Source organism: Delphinus delphis, chromosome 1 (genome assembly GCF_949987515.2).
Source record: "Delphinus delphis chromosome 1, mDelDel1.2, whole genome shotgun sequence".
Taxonomy (NCBI): domain Eukaryota; kingdom Metazoa; phylum Chordata; class Mammalia; order Artiodactyla; family Delphinidae; genus Delphinus; species Delphinus delphis.
The window spans coordinates 133,625,807-133,646,181 of NC_082683.1; the positions used below are offsets into that span (position 1 = coordinate 133,625,807).

Here is a 20,375-nt window from a genome sequence, read left to right on the forward strand (position 1 = left end):
GAATACAAATTGGAAAAGAAGAAGTAAAACTGTCACTGTTTGCAGATGACATGATACTATACATAGAGAATCCTAAAGATGCTACCAGAAAACTACTAGAGCTAATCAATGAATTTGGTAAAGTTGAAGGATACAAAATTAATGCACAGAAATCTCTTGCATTCCTATACACTAATGATGAAAAATCTGAAAATGAAATTAAGGAAAGACTCCCGTTTACCACTGCAACCAAAAGAAGAAAATCCCTGGAATAAACCTATCTAGGGATACAAAAGACCTGTAAGCAGAAAACTATAAGACACTAATGAAAGAAATTAAAGATGTTACAAACAGATGGAGAGATATACCATGTTCTTGGATTGGAAGAATCAGTATTGTGAAAATGACTATACTACCCAAAGCAATCTACAGATTCAATGCAATCAAATTACCAATGGCATTTTTTACAGAACTAGAACAAAAAATCTTAAAATTTGTATGGAGACACGGAAGACCCTGAATAGCCAAAACAGTCTTGAGGGAAAAAAACGGAGCTGGAGGAATCAGACTCCCTGACTTCAGACTATACTACAAAGCTACAGTAATCAAGACAATATGGTACTAGCACAAAAACAGAAATACAGATCAATGGAACAGGATAAAAAGCCCAGAGATAACCCAATGCACCTATGGTCAACTAATCTATGACAAAGGAGGCAAGGATATACAATGGAGAAAAGACAACCTCTTCAGTAAGTGGTGCTGGGAAAACTGAACAGCTACATGTAAAAGAATGAAATTAGAACACTCCCTCACACCATACACAAAAATAAACTCAGAATGGGTTACAGACCTAAATGTAACAGTGGACACTATAAAACTCTTAGAGGAAAACATAGGAAGAACACTCTTTGACATAAATCACAGCAAGATCTTTTTTGATCCACCTCCTAGAGTAATGGAAATAAAAACAAAAATAAACAAATGGGACCTAATGAAACTTCAAAGCTTTTGCAAAGCAAAGGAAACTACAAACAAGACGAAAAGACAACCCTCAGAATGGGAGAAAATATTTGCAAACAAATCAGCGGACAAAGGATGAATCTCCAAAACATATAAACAGCTCATGCAGCTCAATATTAAAAAAACAAACAACCCACTCCAAAAATGGGCAGAAGACGTAAATAGACATTTCCCCAAAGAAGACATACAGATGGCCAAGAAGCACATGAAAAGCTGCTCAACATCACTAATTATTAGAGAAATGCAAATCAAAACTACAATGAGGTATCACCTCACACCAGTTAGAATGGGCATCATCAGAAAATCTACAATCAACAAAGGCTGGAGAGGGTGTGGAGAAAAGGGAACCCTCTTGCACTGTTGGTGGGAATGTAAATTGATACAGCTACTATGGAGAACAGTACAGAGGTTCCTTAAAAGACTAAAAATAGAATTAGCATATGACCCAGCAATCCCCCTACTGGGCATATATCCAGAGAAAAGCATAATTCAAAAAGACACATGCAACCCAATGTTCATTGCAGCACTATTTACAATAGCCAGTTCATGGAAGCAACCTAAATGCCTATCGACAGACGAATGGATAAAGAAGATGTGGTACATATATACAATGGAATATTACTCAGCCTTAAAAAGGAACGATGTTGGGTCATTTGTAGAGACATGGATGGATCTAGAGACTGTTATACAGAGTGAAGTAAGTTAGAAAGAGAAAAACAAATATTGTATATTAATGCATATATGTAGAAGCTAGAAAAGTCATACAGATGAACTGGTTTGCAGGGCAGAAGTAGAGACACAGATGTAGAGAACAAGCGTATGGACACCAGGAGGGGAAAGTGGCAGGGGGTTGGTGGTGGTGTGATGAATTGGGAGATTGGGATTGACATATATACATTAATATGTATAACATGGATAACTAATAAGAAACTGCTGTATAAAAAAATAAAATGCAAAAATTCAAAAAAAATTATATATACCAGCTATTTTCAGGCATTGGACAATAGGCAGCCAAAGACAGTGATGGTCACCATTCTCCCTGAAGAAAAAGAAGGCTCAGAAGAAGTATCATACAAGGCAAAAAGGTTTAAGAAAAAAAAAGAAAAAGAAAAATTTCTCTCATTACCGAACCTGAAAGATATACAATTTTTAGACTAATTTAGTGTAAACAAGTGAATGTGAAGTAGTAAACTAAATTAGGACAAGCAGAATGGACAGAATCATTTTTCTAAAATAGTCTTTTTAAAACTGATTTTCTTTGGCTGTATACTAAGATTTGTAAACTCCAGCTTAGTTCATTTGAAGATACTTGAAATATTATACTAACTTTTAAGAAACAGGTCAGTGTCTTTAAAAGAATTATTTATGTAAGAAACAGTCAGTGGTGGTGTAAAAGCAAATGATTCTTAAGAAACACACGTTTAGAATAAAAGTAAATACTATTCTCCCTTATATTCTGAGTCAGAGATAAAATGCCCTCAACTTTAAGAGTGATACTGTGAATAAAACTGTTCATCATATTTTAAGTTTCAACAGTGGGAAATGAAGAGTCTACATTGAAACTTTGAGAATATAATTGTGAGTGAAGTTTAGGCCCGAATAAGAAGTTTGATATATTTTATTTATTCTCTTCTTAGATATGATAGAGACAAAGTATAACGATAATAGAAACCATTTCTTTATTTTTCCTGGATATGGCCTTTATAAATTTCCACAGATGAGATTGTAGCTCATTCCCTCCTAAAATGTCAAAAATAGCTCCTCTTTTCTCTATGGCTTAGGCCTTCATTATTTCAGGAATAGGAATTTTGGGGGAACTATTACAAAAATAGTTATGTTTATTTATGTTCATTGTTTGTTCAAAGATCCAGACTACTTTTTTTTTTTTTTCCAAATTTACCTCCCTTCTTTCCTAAGGCAGGTAGAGGATACATTTTTACCTTTCTTACTAGGAGGGAGTTATTTAACCTCTTGGTGCTACTCTTTTAATTATTTATGTAGAGATCATTTCCATCCTGAAAGGGGTGGATGACTTAGATTACTGTTCTTAAAGTTTTATATTACAGAGAACTTTTAGAAGACTTATTAGCTTTACTGATGCTATTATTTGATATTCCCTTATTTTTTAGAATTTTACGTTTCTTAATTCCGCCATTTGGTTTCTCAGTGTGCAAGCAGTAACAGTAGTTATGGTAATGAGGAAATGAGGAAAGAGTATGAGAATTTTCAGTCCTTATGGAGACATTAGAATTTTGCTCTTCAAATTCTCAGTAGCACAGAGAAAACTTCCCTTGGTATCATCCCCTTGACCCCACCCAGTCTTAGGAGTTGGATTACTGAGGCAAAGCAGAAAGCATGTACATTTAAGCCCGTATCTATTCCAGTTTTGCTGTATCAATTGATATGCCCATAGTAATCATCTGGAGAGATAAATTATTCCTCATCTGTAAAAAGGGGATAATAATAATGGCTTCCTCATAATGTCACACATGTAAATTCCTTAGCCTTGCACATACTAAGAATTTAATGCTAGTCATTATTATTGAAATTTGTTAAAATTGCCTGTATTGGAGGCATAAGAATTAGAGACTATGATTAATTGTTACCGAATTGGTTGCCTGGACCCGCACCAGGGTCCTAGCCTAGGCCGAGGGGTCTCAGCCGGAGAGGTTCTTTTTCCACTCAGATTCACACAGCCAATAATGAAACTGGCCAAAGAATGGAAGAGTGTGGGAATTTAGTTCGCAAATCAACTTCTCAACCTGATTAGGGCTGAGACACCATATATATAGAAGGGTCCAGGTAAAAGGGAAAGAATTGAGTAAAGAGAAGGAGTATTCATAAGATATCTGAGAACAAGGCTGTGGTTTGGACCCAGAACTGAGGCAACACCCCTTTTCAGTCCTTGTATGGACTTTTCCCGTTGTCATGGCAATTGTCAACTGTCATGGTGCTCATGGTTGTGTCATTTAGCATGCTAATGTATTACAGTGAACGTACAGTGAGGCTCAAGTCCACTGGAGATCAGGTTTTCTGCCATCTTGGGCCTAGCTGGCTCTAACCAGTTCTTGTTTTTCTGTTTGCAGCTTCCTCCTTTTGTAATTGAGCATGAAACTAAGATAAGGGTAGTTAGTTTCCATTGGAGGGAGGGGAGGAGGTATGATTCCCGGGCAACTGCCTTGATAACATAATTCTTGACATATTTTGCCAAACTATTTCAGATGTTACAAATACTATTCTTGATTCTGATAAAGGTTACTAATAAAATCTCATTGTGAAAAGTCTTTGCCCTCTACCCCCAAAGTAAGATGACTTGGTCTTTTAGAATTACCGAAATCGAAAAGAAAAAAAAAAAAGCAACTTAGAGCCATCCCATTACTCTACAGTGATAACCAGTGTGTAAATTGTAAAATATTTAATGGAATTAGAGATCTTTTGTACCATACATAGTTCTTATTCCACATGTACAAACAGAAAAAAAAGTTATGCCAGAAAAACTATTCTTTAGGATTTCAAAAACTAATCTCACTTGTGGAATAAAATATGCCATTTTATGTATCAATTACTATCTATACACTAAAAACATGTATAGGTAGTATAGTATTTCATTAACTATCTCTAAGTGCTTACTTTTAAAATTGGAGAAAATTTGGTTGATTTTACTCCTTTTATCTAACAAAACCTTCTTTTAAGAGAATTTTGGAGTGAAGTCTTTCTGGTCAACTTTTATTTCCATTTACCTACGATTGGGCAGGAATGGGACTTGTGAACCAGTTTCTGATGTAAAGGAATCTTATTTGTGTGGATGTTTTGTTTTCTGAGCTCCCTAAGCAGGTACACAACTGGATGTGATTTGTGCATACTTCATGTAAGTTAATTTGCATACTCACCTTTCCTGATCTTTCAGTTTTCTTTTTAAAGAAAAGATTCCTGAATAAAGGGTTGGTAATAACTTTAGCCTTTGTGCATACATTATTTCTACATTTCTTCTGTTTTCCGCTGATGATTACACACTCCTACCTTCATCAACTAAAAACGTTATTCAATCACAAGGTAGTTATGGCACTATTAAGTTTCATCTCTTTCTTGGTTTACTAGATACCTGTGGAGGGAGGACAGGATCAGCAGACAGATTCCACCAAAGGGCGATGCCTGAGGAGAACTGTCAGTGTCCCTTCCGAGGGTCAGTTTCCTGAGTACCCACCAGAGGGCGCCGCTAAACTGGGTAAGCTAATGTAAAAGGAAAGAAATTCCTAGTTTTTATCCGGTAATTTATGGACTTGTTATTGAGTGTTACAATAAAACAAAACATCCTTCATTTACTGTTAAGTAAGTACTTTAAAATATAGTATGTTAACCAAGAATTAGAGGTCATTAGAAAGTTTTATTCTTTATAACCAAGTGGCAGCAAAGTTATTTTGCAGAGAGAACATTTATCCGAGTGCTAGTTGGTTGCTGTAAACTCCTGGGCAAGCCGGATGATATGTTGTTTCTGATTTTACTGCTTGGCTTTAAATTTTAAAAGAACATTAAGTGATCTTATTGAGGCACTGAGATTCACTGGGGAGCCAGTTTTGGTTGGAAACTTAGTATTAAATGGTTTGTGCCCTGTTCACACAGTTCCTGGTGTTGTCTTGTATAATGTAATGTCAGATTAGGCTAGTTTAGCTGAGCTAATTTTATATGGCCCATGTAAGTTATATTCAGGACTGTGGTTGGAGTGGGTGACAGAAGGGATACATCAGAAAACCCCACTTGAGTTGTTATATACTAAAGGAATTAATGTCAGTATCAAAGCTGCTGTTTCCCTGTTTCCTACCAAATGATTCTGTTTGGTGTTTTGCATGCTTACCAATGGATATTTAAATAATTAGACCAGTCAGGTAATTTTAAGTGAACATAATTAAGATTAAGTAAAATAATGAAAGAATTTGAAAAGTAGGAGTTGCTCTGGTGTTTTGCATTGTGGTATTATTCTTTGCTTAATGGACCTTGACATTTAGTCATAGACATTTAGTAGGTAGATAAAACGGATTCATTTATTGTCTCTATATTTGTTAGTATGGATAATTTTGTGATTTTGCTGTATTTTTGAAAATCAGGGTTTTGGTTTTTTTGTTTGTTTTTGCCTTTTCCTTCATTTCCTTTCATTTTCTAAATGGAGCTCAGGTTCTTAGTCAGAATTTGAATCCTTTAGTTCTCTTTTTATCCTGTGACATTTATTGCTTTTCTAGACATTAGTCAGGTTAGCAAACACTTTTCTCCAACGGGTCATACTTGGAAAAATCAAATATTCCTCTCATCCATTGTACTTCTTTAGCATGTGTTGAAACCAGTTTAGGTGTGGGCTTAAATTATATTGCAAACCTTCCTGGATGTAACCATTTTATAGCCTGTTTGTATTTCGCATACAAGTTCTATGTGAATTGGACTAGCTCAGAGGCACCTTCTTTCAACTCCTTTGCTGTCATTATTTGTAATGTTAAGTTGAAGACTCTCTTTGCCACTTCTCTAGGGTCCTTTGACTATTCACACTTTGATCCACAAAAGTCAGCTGATTTTTGAGGAAGTGTAGTTGTAGTCTGAATAATTATTATGATCTTATAGGAGAGAAATACGTAGTAAATTGTTAAATGTCTCCAACATTCCAGGTACAGGTCCGAAAGACAAACTAAGATGAGCTCTTTGGCAAGCAGATCATAAAGGTTTTGTAGGTCATCGTAGGAGCTTTGGCTTTTACTCTGGGAGGTGGGGAGCCACTGACCTCTATACTGAGACTAGGGAAGCAAGATTGGGAGTTTAGAAACTAATTAGGGTGCTATTGCAATAATCTAGACAAGACATGGTAGAACTTGGGCCATAATGGTATTAGTGGAAGGGCTGAGAAGTGACCAGATTATATTTGAAGGTGGAGCCAACAAGCCAGTTCGCTGGTTGGATTGGATGTGGGAAGTGAGAAACAGAAGAGTGAAGAATTTAGGCTAGAGCAGCTGGAAGAATGAATTTATTTTTTAAAATAAGGAACACTGGGAGAAGCAAGTTTGAATGTGGGACTGACCAGGAGCTCAGTTTGGACATCTTAAGTTTGAGGATCTTATTAGATACACAGATAGAAATAAGTGAGTCTGGAAATTAAGGGAGAAGTACAGACTGGAGATACAGATTCAGGCTTTTAGCAAATAGATGGTGTTTGAAGCCATGAGATTGAGTGAGATCATCAAGGGAAGTGTATTTAGGTAGAAGAGAAAAGCTTAAGACTAAGCCCTGGAACATTTAGAGATTAGGAAGATGAGGACGCATTAGTAAAGGATGGACCAGAGAAAGAGAATGAAGATATAGAATTTTGTTTCCAAATAAGTAAGTCAAGTGTGTGGGGAAGCCCTTCTGTTTTTGCAGGGTTCTTTCCCTTTGCAAGCTCTGCATTCTCTTTGTTCCTCACCAGTAGAGGAACCCCAAGGAGGACAGATCAGTTTTTGCAGATGTAAAACCATGGCATACATTTTGATTTCAGGTGTGAGGCAGTCAGCTATGGAGAAATGCCCACTCATGAAAAACATGCACCTTTTATTCTACCTCAGAGAATTCATAAAAGAAAAGAGCCCTGTGAATATAAAGGATATGTGAAGAACCTTTGTTAGTGGCTGCCAATTTACCGTCCTTCAGAGATTTCAAGCTGGTGAAAAAACATGAATGTAAAAAGGATAGGAAGGCCTCTATTTCTGCCTCACACATTGTTCAACATGAGCAAATTCATAGTGATGGGAAACCTAATAAAGGTCAAGAACTTAGAAGAAAAAAGTGTGTGTGAAGAGGCAGAGTGGGGAGTGGTTAAGCCCAGAATGTACTTCTCACTCGCTAGTTCTCAGTCTCTTGCATTCAGCAGCTTACAGATTACCCAAAATACAAAAAATTTATATTTACCCTGGCATTTGACACAGATTTTGATACAGCAAATTCTTTTCCATTGAAAATGAGATGTTTTCTTAAGGCATATGAACATCTGGCCTGAAGCACCCATTTCCAAATTTAGAAAACCTAGAAAAAACTATTTTCCCCTGGTAACAATATCCAGATTTTAATTTATTCATTAAAAAAAGATCTGTCAAATTGAAACCATGCGAAAGCATGATTTACTGAATTTTCAAAAGGAAATTACTTCTTCAGATGGTAGGGTCTTTGCATACAAACAATACAGGGAGGTATATAAATTGACCACACGAACTAGAACGAGTAAATATTCATTTTCAATGTAAATATAACCTACGTGAATTCAACTTTTTTTAAAAAGCCACTGGACACCTTTCAAGAACACTATTAAACAGAGGAAAAATGAAAGCTGAACAGGGGACAACATTTTTGTGACACATACATTTATAGAAGAAAATGTGTCTCTACTACTGCATGTTGTCTGCTGCCTGCCTGGGGGATAGCACAAAGGTGAATTGAGAACCTTGTCCAGTCTGGTTGTTGTGTTTCTTTGACATTCCAGTAAAGTTAATGCTTTGATGCCCAAATGGGCAAAGCAAAGTCAGAGCCTGAAGTGAGCAAGAACCTTGTTTGCAGGTGATGTCAGAAACGTGATCATAAAGCTGGTTTAATTAGAAAGTGCAAACACTCATAAGTGCATGCGTTCTCAATTCTCAAAAACATCGTTCAAATTGAACTGACACATTCAAAACCAAACATCTAGTAATTCAAGGCTGCAGAGATCTCCATGCCTCTATTTTATTACATTGAGATAAAATCTTAAAAGTATCCCATGATCTTACTTACAAAATCTCTGGATTTTTAAAAAACTGTGCCTATGATATCACATTTGTTTCATTATCATGGAGTCCTCAAAACCCAGAAATATCTGGTAAACGTACTTAAAATTATAATTTCACATAGTATGCTTTTGATACCTGTTAGCAAGCATAGGAAAAAAATACTAGAAGTCTTTTGGAGTCAGAGGCAGCTGTGCAAAATTTTCATGTTTATGTAAATGAAGAAGTCAAACAGAAATCTAAAATAACACCACCAAAAAAAAGGGAAACTAAACTGGAAAAACTTTGAGGAAAAACCAGTCTTGCACCTATGTTTTCCTAAGTTTATTGACCCAAGTGATGAAAATTTGAGGAAATTTTTAAAAAAAGGAATATTAAAAAGCAGCATATACTAAGACATTTATAAAATTATTGAAAAGGATAACTCATTTAGTCAAAATTATTAGAGGATATTGATTACTCAAATCTAGCTTTAACCCTGACCGTCTCTGTTAAATTAGGCTGAGGTCTAACTTTATGTGTAAACTAATGACTCTTTTTATTCCCAAGACGTTCACTATTAGGAGGATTGAAGTATTTTCAAGATGCTAGAATCTTTTATAAAAATACAGGGTGGTAATGATAATATTGAAAGAAAGGGAAATGAGAGTAATGAAGATTTAATATTACAAGAAACATATCCTTCTATTTTTCAAATAATAGAATTTTATTTTTTCACATTAATTTTATTTTTTTAAATTTTTATTTTGTATTGGTACATGTTTGATTAATAATGTGTTAGTTTCAGGTGTACAGCAAAGTGATTCAGTTATACATATACATGTATCTATTCTTTTTCAAATTCTTTTCCCATTTAGGTTATTGTAGAATATTGAGTCATGTTCTTGTGCTATACAGTAGGTCCATGTTGGTTATCTGTTTTAAATATAGCAGTGTGTACCTGTCAATCCCAAACTCCCAATCTATCCTCACCACCCACCTTTCCCCACCGGTAACCATAAGTTCGTCCTGTAAGTCTGTGAGTCGGTTTCTGTTTTGTAAATAAGTTCATTAAATAATAGAATTTTAAATGGTGATAAATAATGACTGTGTATAGTAGCACTCAATATTTAAATTGACTATTAAATTTATATATATAAAAGTATATGTGATTATATATCCTTCGCTGTGTAAAAAGCTTTTTAGTTTGATGTAGTTCCATTTCTTTATTTTTGCTTTTGTTTCCTTCGCCTAAAGAGACAGATCCAACAACTGCTAAGAACAATGTTAAAAAGCATACTGCCTATGTTTTCTTTTAGCAGTTTCATGGTCTTAGGTCTTACATGTAGGTCTTTGATCCATTTTGAGTTTATTTTTGCATATGGTGTGAGAAAGTAGGCCAGTTTGAATCTTTTGCATGTGGCTGTTCAGTTTTCCCAATACCATTTATTGAAGAGGCTATCTTTTCCCTATTATATATTTTTGCCTCCTCTGTCATTGATTAAGTGACCATATAAGCATGGGTTTATTTCTCTTACATTGATCTATGTGTCTTTTTTTGTGCCAGTCCTATACTGTTTTGATTGCTGTAGCTTGTAGTATAGTTTGAAATCAGGGAACGTGATACCTCCAGCTTTGTTCTTTCTCAATATTGTTTTTGCTATTTGAGGTCTTTGTTTTCATACAAATTTTTGGATATTTTGTTCTATTTCTGTGAAAAATGTCATTGGTAATTTGATAGGGATTGCATTGAATCTATAGATTGTTTTGGATAATATGGTCATTTAAAAAATATTAATTCTTCCCATCTGTGATCACGGTATATCTTTTCATTTGTCCATGTTGTCTTTAATTTCTTTCAGCATTATCTTATAGTTTTCTGACTACAAGTCTTTTAATCCTTAGATTAATTCCTAGGTATTTTATTCTTTTTGATACATTGTAAATGGGATAGTTTTCTTAATGTCTCTTTCTGATAGTTCATTATTAATGTATAGAAATGCATCATATTTCTTATGTTAATTTTGTAGTCTGCAACTTTACCAAATTTATTTATTAGTTCTAATAGTTTTTTCTGGTGGCATCTTTAGGATTTTCTATATATAATATCATGCCATCTACAAGCAGTGACTGTTTACTTCTTCCTTTCCAGTTTGGATTCCTTTCATTTCTTTTTTTCTTGCCTGCTGTGGCTGGGACTTCAAGTACTGTGTTGAATAAAAGTGGACCGAGTGGGCATCCTTGTCTTGTTCCTGATCTTAGAGGAAATGCTTTCAGCTTTTCACTATCTCATATGATATTGGTTCTGGGTTTGTCATATATGGCCTTTATTATGTTGAGGTATTTTCCCTTTATACCCACTATGTTGAGAGTTTCTATCATAAATGGATGTTGAATTTTGTTGGAGCTTTTTCCTGCGTCTGTTGAGATGATTGTATACTTTTTATTTTGAGTTTGTTAATGTGGTGTATCACATTGATTGACATGCAGGTATTGAACTATCCTTGCTTCTCTGGGATAAATCCCACTTCATCGTGGCATATAATCCTTTTATTGTATTGTTGAATTTGGTTTGCTAATATTTGCCGAGGATTTTTGCATGTTATGTTCATCAGTGATCTTGTCCTGTAATCTTTTTTTTTTCTTTTTTTTTGGTCGTGTCTATCTGATTTTGTTATCAGGGCAATGGTAGCCTTGTAGAATGTGTTCAGAAGCATTCCTTTCTCTTCAATTTTTGGGAATAGTTTAAGAAAGGTGTTAACTCTAAATGTTTGGTAGAATTCACTTGTGAAGCCCTCTGGCCCTGGACATTTGTTTGTTGGTAGTTTTTAAAAAATTACGGATTCAGTTTCCTTCCTGGTAATCAGTATGTTCATATTTTCTGTTTCTTCCTGATTCATTCTTGGGAGATTGTACATTTCTAGGAATTTGTTCATTTCTTCTAGGTTGTCCATTTCATTGTCATATAATTGTTCATAGTAATCTCATGGTCTTTTGTATTTCTGTGTGGTCAATCATAACTTCTTTAATTGCTAATTTCATCTGTTTGGTACCTCTCTTTTCATTCATATTCTTTATGAGTGTGGCTAAAGGTTTATCAATTTTTGTTTATTTTTTCCAAGGACCTTCTCTTGTTTCACTGATCTTTTCTTTCTTTCTTTTTTTTTTAGTCTCCTTGTATTTCTATTCTGATCTTTATGATTTCTTTCTTTCTCCAGTCTTTGGGTTTTTCTTGTTCTTTCTTTTTTCCTAGTTGTTTTAAGTGTAAGGCTAGATTATTTATTTGAGATTTTTCTTGTTTCTTGAGGTAGGCTTGTATCACTGTAAACTTCCCTCTTAGAACTGCTTCTGCTGCATCCCGTAGATTTTGGATCATTGTGTTTTGATTTTCATTTGTCTCCAGGTATTTTTTGACTCTGATTTCTTCAGTGATCCATTGATTGTTTAGTAACATATTGCTTAGCCTCCATATGTTTGTGTTTTTTGCAGTTTTTTTCTTGTGGTTGATTACTAGTCTCATACTGTTGTGTTTGGAAAACCTGCTTGATATGATTTCAGTCTTCTTAAATATAAAATATCTTAAATATATTTGTTTGTGGCCTAGGATGTGATCTATCTCAGAGAATGTTTCATGTGCACTTGAAAGGAGTGTGTAATCTACTGCTTTTGGATGGACTATTCTATGTATGTATCTATTACATTCAAATAGTTAATGTGTTATTTAAGGCCAGTGTTTCCTTATTGATTATCTGTCTGGATGATTTATCCACTGAGGTATGGGGTATTAAAGTCTCCTACTATGATTGTCTTACTGTCATTTTTCCCTTTAATGTTTGCTAATATTTGCTTTATGTATTTAGGTACTCCTGTGTTGGATGCATATGTATTTACAAGTGTTACGTCTTCTTGTTGGATTAATCCCTTTATCTTTATGTAATGTCTTCTTTGTCTCTTGTTACAGTCTTTGTCTTAAAGTGTAGTTTTTCTGTAAGTATTGCTACCCTGGCTTTCTTCTCATAGAATTTAGTGTTTTGTTTGGATTCCTTTCTCTCCTTTTGGTGTGTATCTATTATATATTTTTGGTTTGTAGTTACCATGAAGTTCATATGTAACAACCTGTCTATATGTGATTATTTTAAGTTGATGGTCTCTCTTTTTTTTTTTTTTTTTTTTATTATGAGAATTTTCAGACACAAAGTTGAATAGTGCAATACACATCCATGTGCCCATTACAGAACTTCATCAATTGTCATCATTTTGCTAAACTTGCAGAAACAAGTGTTAATTATAATCAGAGATAAAACAGGATTCAAACTTTGTGCAAAAGAGTAAAATATAATTTTTTACCAACAGTCAAATGGTGAAGGTGGGCAAAATCATCGCATGGTGCAACATGGTAAAGTAAATAGAGGGTTAAGGTCCTTAACAGAAGGATGCATCTTGCATGAAAGGAGGTGGGACATATTTTATAGCCCCCTGTTCATGCTGCAGGAAGATTAAGTTGATGATCTCTTAAGTTCAAACACATTTTAACCACCCTACATTTAATACTACCGCCCGACATTTAATGTTTGTGACATCATATTTTACATCTTTTGTTTTGTCTATCCCTTAACTACTTATTGTAGATATAGATGATTTTACTACTTTGGTCTTGTAACCTTCCTACCAACTTTGTAAGTGGTTGATTTACTACCTTTACTGTATGTTTGCCTTTACAAATGAGATTTTTCCTTTTGTAATTTTCGTATTTCTAATTGTCATCTTTTCTTTTCCCCTTAGTAAAGTCTTTGAAACATTTTTTGTAAGGCCAGTTTAATGATGATGAACTCTTTTGGCTTTTTCTTTTTTGTAAAACTCTTTATCTCTCCTTTAAATCTGAATGATAACCTTGCCAAGTAGAGGATTCTTAGTTGTAGGGTTTTTTTTCCATCACTTTGAATATATCATGCCACTCCCTTCTGGCCTGCAAAGTTCTTGCTGAAAAGTCAGTCTAATGCAGGGGTCCCCAATCCCCAGGCCGCGGACCGATACCGGTCCTGGCCTGTTAGGAACTGGGCTGCCAGCAGAAGGTGAGCGGTGGGCGAGCAAGCGAAGCTTCATCTGCTGCTCCCCATGGCTCCCCATCACTCACATTACCACCTGAACCATCCCCTGCATTGCTCACATTACCACCTGAACTACCACCCCCCAATCCATGCAAAAATTGTCTTCCACAGAACCAGTCCCTAGTGCCAAAAAGATTGGGGACCACTGGTCTAGTGGTTGTTCCTTTGTACATAACTAGTTGCTTTTCTCTTGCTGCTTTTAAAATTCTCTTGTTACCTTTAATTTTTGCCCTTTTAATTATAATGTGTCTTATTGTAGATCTCTTTGGGTTCATTTGTTTGGGACTCTCTGTGCTTCCTGGGCTTGGATATTTGTTTCCTTTCCCAGGTTAGGGAAGTTTTCAGCTATTATTTCCTCAAATAGGTTCTCTGTCCCCCTCTCTTTCTTCTCCTTTTGGTACCCCTATAATGTGAATGTTAGTATGCTTGATGTTGTCTCAGAGGTATCTTAAAAACTATCCTTATTTTTTTTTATTCTTTTTTGTTCAGCTTGGGTAATTTCCAGTACTCTGTCGTTCAGTTCACTGAGCTGTTCCTCTGTATCATCTAATCTACTTTAGATTCCTTCTAGTGTATTTTTTATTTCAGTTATTGTAGTCTTCAGCTCTGTTTGGTTCTTCTTTGTATCTTCTAACTCTTTGTTAAACACTTCACTGTGTTCATCCATTCTTCTCCCAAGTTCATTGAGCATGTTTATGATCATTACCTTGAACTCTTTATTGGTTAGATCGCTTATGTCTTCTTTGGTTAGTTTTTCTTCTGGGATTTTTGTCTTGTTCCTTTGTTTGGAACATCTTCTGTCTCCTTGTTTTGCCTAATTCTCTTTCTCTGTATTAGGTAGGTCAGTTACATTTCCCAATTTTGGGTAAGTGGCCTTATGTAGGAGACATCCTATGAGGCCCAACGGGACACTCCCCTCTGGTCACCAGAGCTATGTACTCTAGGGGTGTCCCCTGTGTGGGCTCCATGGGCCCTTCTGTTGTGTTGGAGCTGACAGCGATGGGTGGGTTGATAGGTAGGGCTGGCTCTTAGCCCAGAAGGCTGCCAGGCCCTGCCTCATTCAGTGGCTCCCAGCCTGTTGGTCCTAAAGCCATTTTTTAAATTTCACTCTTATGAGCTAGATTTAGATTAACAGCTAAACCATTTCTTAAATGAGGAAATCGGTTCTAAGTGAAGGTATCAGACCACAGTCTCTTATAAGTTATAAGAGGATGTTTAGATTCCTGATTTGCTCTTTTATCTTCCTCCCCACCCTCATCATGGAATAGTACAGATTAGTTCAGTTTTGTGAAAGGTGATTCCAAGGCAGTGCTGCCCATCTGGTGGTGCAAATTATGTGTTGCCCAGCAACTAGGGGTACATGTCATCTAATTCTCATTGTTGATTTGTCCTTATTTTTTTAAATGTCCGGCAGATGGCAGTAGGGTGTCTTAAATAAAAAATTCCTTTTCTGATTCAGTTAAGTCATTTGTATAGGCTACTGTCAGGGTTGCTGTAAATCCAGAAGACATAGGGAAGGAGAGATCATGAAGGAAGTCAGTGTTTAACTGTGGACTAGCTACTTGCTAAGTTTAGAAACTGTATCATATCTTAATATTTAAGTTAGTCTAACAGACTTTTTTTTTAACTTAAATAAAATACATTCTGTTCTTCAACTTTGACTGTATACTTTTATAACAATCTGGAACGTCAGGCTAGAATTTTCAAATTTGGTCCCATGTCATGAGAGACCCTACAAACAGGCATGTGGACATCCTGGCTGATACATTCAAGCTCTGTTGGGGTTGGTGCTACCAACCAAGTAGAGCCCTCTAAAATGTGATGCCCAGGTGAGGGGCCTCTCTCGACCAGTCTTAAGGCAATATTAACCTTAGTAAACCACTATGGTAGTTGGAGAATTGGGTGGGAATAGTAATGAGTGACATCAGGAATGGTTTTTGATTCAGCCTGGACTTCTGAAGAGAAAAATGGTGGATTGAACATAAGCATATAATTTGTATTCCTCGCAGAAACCCCACTACAACTATAGTAAAGGGATATTCTTTTAAAGACATGATCCTTCAAGGATAAGGAGAATGGCAAAGAAGAAAACAACCACAAAAAAACAATAATACATAATAATAAATTGAAAGCTGGAAAGCAAATGGAGTGTGGTAAATGTCCTAGCTGACCTGAGAAAGCCAAATCTTAATCTAGCAACGAAGAAAGCCAAGAACCAACCAGATTTTTACCGCAGAATCTTCAAATAGCTCAGGAATCGATGGCAGCAGGAACACATAGTAGTAGATCCCTCAGTCTTCTCCTCTCCCCCAGACCACTGAATCGTTGCTCTTCCTGCCCCTATCTCTACCCTAATGGAAGGCTGTAGGTTAATTCTGTGGGGGAGAAAACTCAAGGGTCTCTGGACTGGGTTACACCAGGCAAAGTTGAGAGCACAGAGCACTTTACCAAATACGAGGGAATAAAATGAACACCTGCATACTGAATGATGAGACCCCTCCACCTGTCTCCCTCACTTGCCTTTTACCCTCCAGGCAGGAGATCAGTGCCATGGGGATATTTAACCAGCCCAAGAGGAAAGACCTAAGGACACTGACATTCCCAAAGCTAGTAGTCATCAGAGGGAAAGCCTCTAGCTTGAAAGAAAAAATCCAAAACAAATAAAAACAAAAGGAAAAAGAAACTTGGAGGAACAGAGGTATGCAGGGAATAGAAAACTTAAAAAAAAAATTATGATTATCTTCAGAGAGAGAAAATATTACATATGTGAGACAAGAACTGAATGTTACACAAAGCCAAAATGCTGCTGTGTATTAAAAAAATTTTAACAGAAATAAAACTCAATAGAAGTGTTGGAAGATGACAATGAGGAAATATCCCAGGAAGTAGAGGAAAAAAAAGATAAAATAATTAGAGTATCAGTTTAGGAAGTCAAAACAATGAGTTCCAGAAAAAGAAAAACAAGGGGAGGAAATCACTAGCAAAATAATTTAAGAAAATTCCCACAACTGAAGGATATGAGGTTCCAGATTGAAAGGAATTACTGAGTGCCTATGACAAGGCACATTTTCGGGAAATTTCAATTTGTCTCTGATGACAAAGAGGCCATTTTACAAACTGCCAAAGAAAGGAAAAACAGATTACAAACTAAGGATCAGAAATCAGAATGGCTTCAGACTTCTATCAGCAGTTTCAGAAGCTAGAAAACAATGAGGAATGCCCTCAGTCTTCTGAAGGAAGATTATTTCAATATAGAATTCTGTATTTAGCTGTAAGTCATTAATTGCACATGAGGATAAGATAAAGACATTTTCAGACATACAAGGTTAAAAAAATTACCTCCTACATATCATTTCTCCTGAGGCTAATGGGATACATTGTTAGCCACGAACGAGCAGGATGTGGGATATAGGATAGGAGATCCAGTTCAGGGGAGAGACGGAGGGTGCAGCAGGAACCCGGTTACATAGCTCGGTAGCAGCCACAGAGTGATGACAGCCAGTTCAGACTGGAGCAGTCAGAAGGCTGCCGTGAAGACGCCTCCAAGAAGACCAAATTGATATAACTGAATTAATTGAAACAACAGGAAACGAATTTGGGATCAAATTGACAATAAGGACATAGAAATCTAAGCAAATAAATGATGACAATAACTAAAGCAAGTTTCCATGCTTGTTCAATACTAGTTGTAATATCCTCTTAGACTTGAGGTGATAAGCAACATAGATTAATGCTTTTATGACTAAAGCCAGCTTCTTCCCACTTTATTATAAGTATTTAATTCATAAAATTTACTCTATTTTAGAAGCTAGATAAGTTAAAATCAAAATAGCACACTTGAGTCATTCCTAGTTCTGCTCTCTCACTGATTCACTTAACATCCTTCTCCAGTAACTGTCACATTCTAATTTTTAGTATATTATCTGGTTCTAGAACTGACTATAAGTTAGGACACTTTAGGACTAGTTCAGTTCTTCATCAACCTTTTCTAAAAAGCAGTTTACTCATATTTTTCTGTACCTTGAAATCTGATTTCATCTGCCACTGAAATTTCTCGCAGTCTCAGAGCTGTGATAAGCTCCATAACTGCTGTCCTCTTCACCTTCTAACTCTCTTCAGAGTTTGTAATGGTTGACTTCCTTCCCCTCTTTAGAGCTCTCCTTTCTTGACTCCTGTAACTTTTTTTCTCTTGGCTGTGTTTCTCCCTCGCTGTACCTTCTTGACTATTTCCCTCTTTGTAAGTGCAGGTATCTAAAGGTCTTATCCTTACCCTTCTTCGCTTGCTTTGTCCTTTCTTTGTAGATGACTTCACCTATTTTCATGTTTCCAGATATCATCTTGGTGCCAATAACTTTTAAGTCCCTATTTCTGGCTTTAATTTCTCAGTTCCAGACCTGAATTCCCAATTGGTCATCTGAACATCTCTACTGGAATGTTCAAAACTGAAGCCATTCTCTTTGTGTAGTTCCCTTCTTTATTCCCTCCTTTCCCCACAGCCTGTTGTTCTTATGTGATTGCTGTTTCTGTTAATATGACCACCATCCTTCTGGTCCTTCTAACCTTACATTACTCATTTGTTTCTACCTAGTTGTCTTAATAACTACCCATCTATCTCTTCTTGGTTCTGTCTTCTTCCTTCATGCTACTCCTTTCACTGCTTGTTTGGCATTAATCTTCTTAAAATCACTATTGAATCATATTACTTTATTTCTTTAAACACTTTTGCCGGATCTCCATTATCTATAGGATGAAATCCAGATTTGCGATAACACTACAGGTCCTCTGAATTCTGACCCAGACTTAGCTCTCTAACTTCCTCTTTCTTTACCCACCACAGATATTCTGGGTCCAGGTCATAGGACTGCTTCAGGTTTCCCGGGCATTCTCACACCTGGGCTTCTGCTCACATTGGGCCGTCAGCCTGGATTATCTTGCTATGTTCTCTCACTCCACCACCCTCATCTATGATAGTCCCATTTGTCCTGAAGCCCAATTAGATATCACCTCTTGGCAGTTTTTCCTTTTATTCCACTAATCAGAATTCACAGCATTTATCTCTGATAAACAGCTCCTTTTTTACCTCTAATAATGAATGTATGTCCTTACGCTTTTAACAAGTTGTTGGTGTGTATCTTCTTTACTAGATTGGAACCTCTTAGTTGACAACACTATCTTCATTTTGGTGTCGCCATGGCAACTAGCAGGTTGTTTTGTGCATGGTTGCAGGTTGAGTGAGTGAGTCAGGTTGTTTTGTGCATGGTTGCAGGTTGAGTGAGTGATTGTTGAGCAAATGACTGACACATTAGAGAAACCTTTGCTTGACTTTTTCAGGTGAGGCACTTCAAAGTGAAAAGTAATCTTAGGTGTGGGAAGTATTTCCCCTCCACCCCCATCCTCTGCAGGGAAAACCACATCCACTTCAGAGAAATATTTTAGGAACGAAATTAGAGAATTAGTATCATTATGCGGCCACAGGGACTATAAACAGTTATACAGTCACAACTGTTGGTTCTGATAAATGCAAAGTTGGTATGCGCCATTGTCCAAGTTAACAAATCATAGCGTCGAGTGTACCTGGTTGCAAATGTCAGATCTGAACTCTTAGATTGTGCTGCTGGTTAATATTGTAACCATAGTTGTGTTAGTGAGCACAGCATCTGTGCTTTTTTTTTTTAAAGATTTTGTTGGTAGTAAATAGCTTTTATTAAATATTTTCTTGTTCCTATACAGAATGGTAAGATAAAATATGTTCTTTTAATAATAGAAAATGATCTTTTTATCCTTTCTGCTGCATTTCAGGTTGATAGCATACACATGTGTGCTATTGTTGGAGTTTTGGTTAAGAGATTAATTAGTCTATCAAAATCACAGGAGCAGATTTAGCAGTTATCTCACAGGTAGGGAGCTTACTGCTTTAGGAAAGAAAGTTCATACCTGTGACTGGAACTCTCCATTCTCTCTGAAAGGATTGCCTTTATCAGAGACAGTTGTGAGGCAGTGGAAATGGCACAAGCTTTGAAGTTGCGCTAACTGGATTCCAATTCCATTTCTTCTCATCATTTTTTTTTTTTTAAGATTTTTTTTTTTGTGATGTGGACCATTTTTTTTTTACATTAATTTTTATTGGGGCATGGTTGCTTTACAATGTTGTGTTAGCCTCCACTGGACAACAAAATGAATCAGCCATACACGTACAGATACCCCCTCCCTTGAAGTGGACTATTTTTAAAGTCTTTATTGAATTTGTTACAATATTGCTTCTGTTTTATGTTTCGGTTTTTTGGCCCCAAGGCCTGTGGGATCTTAGCTCCCCAAACAGGTATCGAACCCACACTCCCTGCATTGGAAGGCGAAGTCTTAACCACTGGACCACCAGGGAAATCCCCTCTTCTCATCATTTTTAACCGTCAGCCTCAGCTTCCTTATCTGAAGAGATGTTTATTATGATTTGAAAGAAGAATGCATGACCAACAACATAAATTTTGATTTGAGACAAACTTCAGTTCTCTCTGACTCATGG

General features: G+C 36.2%; 1 protein-coding gene across 5 annotated transcripts in view; it reads left to right on the forward strand.

The window, feature by feature from the left end:
• The window catches only part of RASAL2 (RAS protein activator like 2), a 387,616-nt gene that overhangs the window by 201,967 nt on the left and 165,274 nt on the right, over nt 1-20,375 (forward strand). For all 5 annotated transcript variants that reach the window (XM_060034530.2, XM_060034515.1, XM_060034522.1 and 2 more), the window contains exon 3: nt 5,101-5,227. In XM_060034530.2, coding sequence (XP_059890513.1) covers nt 5,101-5,227 — 127 coding nt within the window. The remainder of the gene's footprint in view (nt 1-5,100; nt 5,228-20,375) is intronic.